Source organism: Pterocles gutturalis, unplaced genomic scaffold (assembly GCF_000699245.1).
Source record: "Pterocles gutturalis isolate BGI_N339 unplaced genomic scaffold, ASM69924v1 scaffold66, whole genome shotgun sequence".
In the NCBI taxonomy this organism is placed as follows: domain Eukaryota; kingdom Metazoa; phylum Chordata; class Aves; order Pterocliformes; family Pteroclidae; genus Pterocles; species Pterocles gutturalis.
The window spans coordinates 63,107-70,585 of NW_010097454.1; the positions used below are offsets into that span (position 1 = coordinate 63,107).

A 7,479-nucleotide genomic window follows, 5' to 3' on the forward strand; every position below is an offset into this window, starting at 1 on the left:
CTGCTGAAAGATAACTAGCTTTTTAGCTTTAGGTGATCTTTCCTAAACAGCCTAAGCCTGTCAGTGATTTAATGATTAACTAGAAAATAGCGGTGCAGGTGAAGTACAGTATACGTCATGCCTGCTTTTGAAAAGCCATTTTTAACCAGCACAGTCTACTTAAATTCCAAATAACAAGTGTTCAAGGGCCCTGTTTTGCTATTTTTCCAACAAGAACATGAAAGAAGCACGATGTTTATCTAAAATAACAACTTTAAGTTAGCAAAATTATAGTGATACCTTTACAACTTTTTCTGCTTTACAACTTTTGTTCATTTTAAGAGACAGAAGTAATTACTTATTGAGAAACCAATAACTCGGGCTGTTGATTTTAGTTATGTGGTTGCTGTTAGTAATCTTCTTTGCTCAGGGAAATATGAAACAAATTTTACAGCTAGCCATTTTGTAAAGAGACACTCATTCTTGTTGATTTTTTTTTCATCTTAACTTGTTCCAACTTCTCCCTCGGTGTTTCAGTTAGCACAGTTGCCACCTTTCAGGCAATTGTCTTGCCTAAATTAGGATGTGTTTAAAAAAAAAAAAAACAAACCAAAAAAAACCAAAACAAAAAATCAAAACAAACCAACCAGCAACAAACAACATTAAACATTTTGATTGGCTCATTTTTAAACATCACTTATCACTTTCATGATCAGGATTTAAGACTCCTAAAACTGTGCAATCGTTGTTTCTTCACTGCACATATTGCCCAGGTAGTAGCTTTCATTTGATAGAATTATGGATCATTTAATTCAACAGAACATTATTATCAACTTGGGCGGAATAATGTGGAAAAGTTCCTGAGAAACCGCTACTGTATTTTCTTTTTGATCAGGGACTTTCTTTGATGACAACTGAAGAATCAAGGTAGGAAAACAGAAAACATAATTTAATAATAATGTGGGTGTAGAGATAAGCTTCCGTGACTAGAAAATGTTTTGTGACTTTGGCTGAATAGCTAAAAAGGTCCTTGGTCATGGCTGTCTGAAGACAATATGACTAAAACAAACTTATTCTGGATTATTCAGAATGAACCAAGGTAGTGTCACTTTTTCTTTTTGTAGCATTTACTTATTCCTTTCTTGAATTCAATTTCTGGTATATTTAGAGAAATACAAATATCCTAAGTTTTTCTATATTGATCACGTTAATGGGTCAAGTAACCGAGATGAAATTGTGTAAATTTGTACCTCAGTGTTTCCAGACGTATTCAGCATTGATTTCTTCTTTTCTTTCATGTTGAGTTCAATAGAATGGTTTAGCACGATACTTACACAGATCTCTTGCATTTAAAGCGGTGTTATCTAGGAATAACAAGTAATCTTCAGAACCTGAGGGATGGAGCAGGACTGAGTCATCTGAATTGAAGGATATTCAAACAATATGATTTAAGAAGTGTTTCCAGGTTGGACCTTTCCAAAGCAATTTAATTTTTACAGTTGCTTTGATACACACAACATGTTAAATATTTCAGTTCAAGCAGATACATTGTTAGATAATGCAGGAAGAATGCCTAATCCATAAATACACCATATGTAGTTCTGTATGTTCTCTCTAGATAATTCTGTATAGTCTCTATACATAAATTATATAGAATATGTAACAAAAATGTAATGGAGAGTTTTGGGGGTTTTTCTTGTGTGTGTTTTCATACTGATAAGCACCATCTGTCCACACATGCCCCATAAGCAGAATTACCAAGTGGATGTGTGCAGAATTCCACAGAATTTGTAATCATGTGAGTGTTAACACAAAAGTTAGTTGTGCAGTAGTTGCTTTAAGGAAAAGATATTTGGTTGATCTATTACAATGCTAATTAGGACAAATGAAGGGAAGAAGTTTTCTGAAGAGTAGGGCAGATGGTCTAGACCTTTTATACTAGTCTGATTGCAGTCTGCATGTGAGCATAAAAGAAAAAAAAAAAGCAGAGAATGAATATAGCTTACAAAGAATTGGTAACAGCTGCTTTGTTAAGCTGAATACCTGATTTTCTGTCAGTAGATGCTTTCTGGAGCCTTTTTCCTCAATTACAAAGGCTGACAGAATATGGAATATTGGGATTTTGGAAAGCTGACTGTTAATTCGTTAACCTCCTGGCTTCTAAATAAGATACACTGTGGTGAAAAATCTAAGACACTTATCCTTCTAACTCATTTGACATATGCCCAAGAAACTGTTCGATCTGCTGAAGGCATGCATGTAATTAGAAGAAGGCTTACATATAATATTTTGCCAGGATATGTAGCTGAGCTTTTATGAGAGCATTTGAGTGAATTTATATATAGAATGTTTTTAAACCCAAATAAGCCAAACCGCTTCACAAACTGCATTGCTTCAATATCCCGTGAAAATACAGCCATTTCCTGAAGTGTGTGTAGCCACCGTGAGAGCTGAAGTTGTTTATTTCTTTGAGATTAAATTTGGCTACGATCCGTTCCAACGCTTCACTGGAGAGCCTTCACAGCCAGCATGACTCTGAACTGCCTGGCACTCGCCTTGCTTTTCTCGGCCCAAGTATTAACACTTGGATGGTGGACCAGCCTCTGCCTTTCAGTTATGAATTAAGAATGAGAGAAGATCAGGTATCTGATAGTTAGGCTCACTACTGGTTAGGCTGAACCACAGCTGAAGGAGGGGAGCCCCAGCCTTTGGTGAAGTCAGAGGTATTGAGGCTGCACACTAGACTGCTGGTGAGAACTACACCTTCTGATCTGTGCCTTTCCAACACAGCATCACTCATCAGATGTTAGTCATCTGTGATTTAAAAAAAAATATAAAAATATGTCAATAAAATGGAGAAAGCAAAAGTGGAAATCTGTAACCTGCCCAATCCTAATGTAAAGATGAGCTGCTGGTGATATGGGACAACCACCTGTTTGGGTGTGTCTTGGGTGGATTTTGTCAGCAGGATGTACAAAACTTCCAGGTGCTGACACAGGGCCACCTTTGGAAGGAAGGAGACTGTAGGGTTAATGAGTTATAAAAACACAAATGGCTATTCAAACAAGGCTAACGGTCTTATGAGGTCACACGACGCATTTGATGATGAAGAGGTATTCGTCTGCATACAGTCAGATGCTCTGGCTGTTGGGAGCTACATTCACTGTCATGTGCTATGGTGGTTGCACTTTTCTCAAGTAATTGTGTGTTGATGGAATAATATAGTTCAGCTAGCCTGTGAAATATTTGAAACTTGTCCTACTGTAAGCCAACCAGAAGATTGTCTGAATTTTGTTGTTGTTGTCACTGGCTAATTATTAGAGCAGAAATTAGTTTCTTCTGTCTTGCTGTAGTTTATTTGGAGGAGGGCCTCCTAAGTCTTGTGTAATTCTCTTGGCTGAAGTTTGGTCTTCGGTTCCTATTCCACAAGAAAGAGTATAAGCTTAGGTGATAACAGTGGGCAACACAGGCACAATGTGCTGCCTGTAGCTAGTGAAAATACTCTTGCACTCCTTCTTGCTCCTCTATTCATGGGGTAAACTCCAGGGCAGATGCTGCCTCTCAGGCTGAGCCCTGATGTGCTGGAAAGCTGGTGGAGATGGGGGCTGCAGCCCAGAGCAGGGGCATCTGCTCCCCAGCTGCTCCTCCACAGCGAGGCTGGAGGGGGGTTTGCAGCACAAAGGAGGCTGTGCTGAGCATCACCTCTAAGCTTCCAGATTGCTAAGACTAAATGGGCTCAGTTTCAGCAGAAACGGAAATCTGAGGAAAGGTGCAGTAGAACACATGTCAGATATTATGGTAGCCACGCAGGGGAGGTATTCAGCAACATGGAATGAGGCACTGAATGTCTCTGTCTTCATGTCGTTAAATCGACGTAGTTTAAGAGAAACTGTATACTGGGTACTGTGGGTTTGCTATGTGGAAAAATGTTGTGGAGCCCTTGTGTGCCCCTGGGAAAGGAAGGAAAAACTTTTTTTTTGTACAAAAGCAGTGAGTGACACTGATAGATGTCCAGAAGTTCTCTTGCTGCATCCCTCTCCCCTCTCCTAGTGTGCTGAGGACCACAGCCTTTCAGTGCGGTACAGGCTGAACAACCTTTATATTGCCACCTCCACAGTAAATATGATGTAGAGTCTGAGTGTTGCTATGTGTTACAAGTCAGTCCTCTTCTGTTGTCTGCCCGGATTCCTGCCCTTACTGGTAAGGCTTAGAAATGTGCCCATCAGTGAACAAAAGCAATCTTCTTGTCAAACGACTCCGTTGGTGCAGTGATGCTTTCCAAAGTGCTGCTTTTCCATCACTTTAAATGTCTGATGATGGAGGTTCTGTCAGTCCATTGGGAGTCATTTCATGCTCTGATGCACCTGAGGACCACAAAGTGCTACATGAGTATTCAGCTTAAATTTTCTTTTTATTTGGCTTCCCCCGTTCATTTACCCATCTTTCCTGGGTTCTTTTCAAAACTTCACCCATACAACGATTCTCACCAAACCTTAATTTTGTGTGGTACTGTAAATTGGTTGACATCTTTCAAGCACATTGCCTCCCTGACCTGAGTTTTCTTTGCAGCTCATAGACTGCAGCATTAAGAAGTGTACTGGGCTTATAGCTTGCTCAAAGAACTTATTTGAGAAATATGTACTGATTTGATACATTGTGTTAAGGTTTGTGCGTACCATTTATCATCTTTTAATTTGCTGATGATGATGTAAAGCAATGAAGTGAAAACAACAGGGGATTATATTATTATTAAAGTGTTTTGCTCCAACAATCTTTCCTTGACCTGTGAGATTTTGTTTGTTTAGATCTGCTAGAGAAGTCTCGTGTGGTTAAGCAGCCAAGAGGTGAAAGAAACTTTCACATTTTCTATCAGATACTGTCTGGTGCATCGGAAGACTTCCTCTGTAAGTGTTGCTGTTTTGCCATTTTCAGTCATGAGTCTTCTTTATATTTAATGTGCTGTTCCATGCACATCTTCTTTTGTGGGAAATGCGATATTGATTTGTTTTTCAAATTATTGGTGGTAGTGGCAATAATAACACCTGAGGTAAATCCATGGTTAGGTATTATCCAGATATCTTGAGTCAGAATTGGCCTTTCAATGTATTATAAACAAAGAAGAAGGTCTGTTCTTATTCAGAAGGCTTATAGTTAAAAGACTATTAAAGAAAACTTAATCCTACTACTGACGACAGTTCTTGACCATAGCGGTTCTGGGATAAATGAGCTGCTAACAAGAATGCTGTTACTAATGATATTTTTATTTGATTTATTAGGCAAACTCAAACTGGAGCGGGATTTCAGCAGATACAACTACCTGGGCCTTGATTCTGCCAAAGTGAATGGAGTGGATGACGCTGCAAACTTCAGAACAGTTAGGGTAAGGAGCAACAGGCATTGGGTGTAAACCCCAAAAGAGCTCAACACTAATGCAGGGTTCATATGCCCTCAGTCTGGCTGTTTGGTTTGGGCAAGGATATAGCATGTTTGCACAGAGAAGCTTAACTACAACTGGAAAATACAAAGAACCAAGTTTCTGGACTATTCTAGTGGGAGTACAAAAAAAGACAAGAAAAAAAAGAAAAAAGGGAGGGGAAAAAAAAAGCCCACACCCATTGATTAGATCATGGAGATGGTTATATTGTTGTAGTTGCTGATGATGGCAGTGACTGAGCTTCATGAACCAGCTGATGTTGACCAAGTTCAAAGAAAAACAGGGCTGGGATAGTTCTCAAGATGATTAACCATGAAGTTTTTGCTTGTACTCAGGGCCAAGAAAAATACAGGACCCTGTTAACCAGTGTATGCAAGTTTAGATTCTAGAAGTTACTGGCTTTTAGGGCAATAGAGTGCATTTTAGAAACCCATAAACTGAATGAATCCTAGAAGTATGCTGGCCTGACATGCCAGCTCGATTACCAGATCTTCTGTAACCTGTCTTTTATATTGAAAAACTTACTTATCGAAGCATAGTAATTACGTCATGTTCTTTTTGTAGCAAAAGTGTTCATAAAACATTTCTAATTTATGCAAATACAGATAAATGGTGAATTTTGCAAGTATGATCTGTTTAAATGTAGATTCTTTTATCTCATAATTTTATCTGTCCCCTTTACAGAATGCAATGCAGATTGTTGGTTTTATGGATCATGAAACACAGTCTATTTTTGAAGTGGTGGCAGCCGTTCTGAAATTGGGCAATATTGAATTTAAGCCTGAATCTCGTGTGAACGGCTTAGATGAAAGTAAAATCAAAGATAAAAACGGTAAGATGAGATTAGTGATGAGAAGAAAAGCACCAATTTGTCTGAAGTCATTATTAATTTTGTCGTCTCTGTAGACATAAATATCCTTACAGATGAATTAAATTAGATTGTTTCCAGAACTCACCCACAGGCAAATATGGGTTGAATTCTGTGCAATTTCAATCAGTCTGTTTGAAATTCCAAAAATTATTATTTTTTTTTCCCCCACATTATTAGCACTTTCTTCTGAAATGTTAAGTGGTACTATGCATTTCTGCTTGGTTATTCTGCAGTGGGGGCTTTTTGTTCTTTTATAGCAGAGTATTTCTGTCTGTAATGTCAGATTCATTTGGATGTGTTTTGCAGTTGACACACTTTGAAAGTTCATTTATTTTCATCTGAAGGTTTTTCATCATGAAAAGTAGTCTGTGACAAATGGAAGAAAAATTTTTCAAAAAAACCAAAACAAATAGAAAGTGCTTTCAAAACTAATAACTCAGTGGATCCTGTTTCCTCATGCTGTGAATTATTTTAAAAAACCCCTTTGCTTGTCAGGGTAGGGGGGCAGTGTGCATGGGGGATGTTTCTGTTGAAGAAAACCTCCTTGGGGAACATAGTGAACTACTTAAAAGCTAATAGTTTGGGGGAAGAAGAAGCAGCAATACAAAAGTATTTATTATATTTACACTTTCCTTTTTCATGCTAGAACTCAAGGAAATCTGTGAGCTGACAGGTATAGACCAGTCCGTATTGGAAAGAGCTTTCAGCTTCCGGACGGTTGAAGCCAAGCAGGAGAAAGTTTCAACAACACTAAATGTGGCTCAGGTAAAAAGTGGTCCTGGTTTTAAAGGAAAGTATAATTTTGAGTGGCAGTTTATTCTATGTGACTAAACCATACCTACGCAAATAAAAACTACAGCTAATAGGCTGTACTGCATAAAATGCATCACTAGCGTTAAGTGTGTTTCTCTTCAGCAGTTTCTAAGCGTTCAAATACACCGGATATTTTATTTTCATGTATGAATTATTTCAAAAAGATGAGTGATAGGAAAATGTTGCAGAGGATCAAAAAAGTTCTGTACAAAATGCATGTTGAAAGTATTGTGGCAGACTGGTTTTGTTTAGAGCAACTGGTGTAATTTCATGTGAGTTCTATGCCCCAGGCTGCTGCAAAACTTTTGCTGCCAATGTGAGTTTATCCTGCTATAATGCTGCAGAGCCAGTGGGATTGCCACCTGTGTCTCATCAGCTCAGG

The 7,479-nt window shown here is 38.4% G+C and overlaps 1 protein-coding gene across 2 annotated transcripts in view; it reads left to right on the forward strand.

The window, feature by feature from the left end:
• Positions 1 to 7,479, forward strand: part of MYO1B (myosin IB) — a 95,378-nt gene that overhangs the window by 47,172 nt on the left and 40,727 nt on the right. For both annotated transcript variants that reach the window (XM_010087337.1, XM_010087411.1), the window contains exons 7-10: positions 4,785 to 4,883; positions 5,256 to 5,359; positions 6,098 to 6,245; positions 6,931 to 7,049. In XM_010087337.1, coding sequence (XP_010085639.1) covers positions 4,785 to 4,883; positions 5,256 to 5,359; positions 6,098 to 6,245; positions 6,931 to 7,049 — 470 coding nt within the window. The remainder of the gene's footprint in view (positions 1 to 4,784; positions 4,884 to 5,255; positions 5,360 to 6,097; positions 6,246 to 6,930; positions 7,050 to 7,479) is intronic.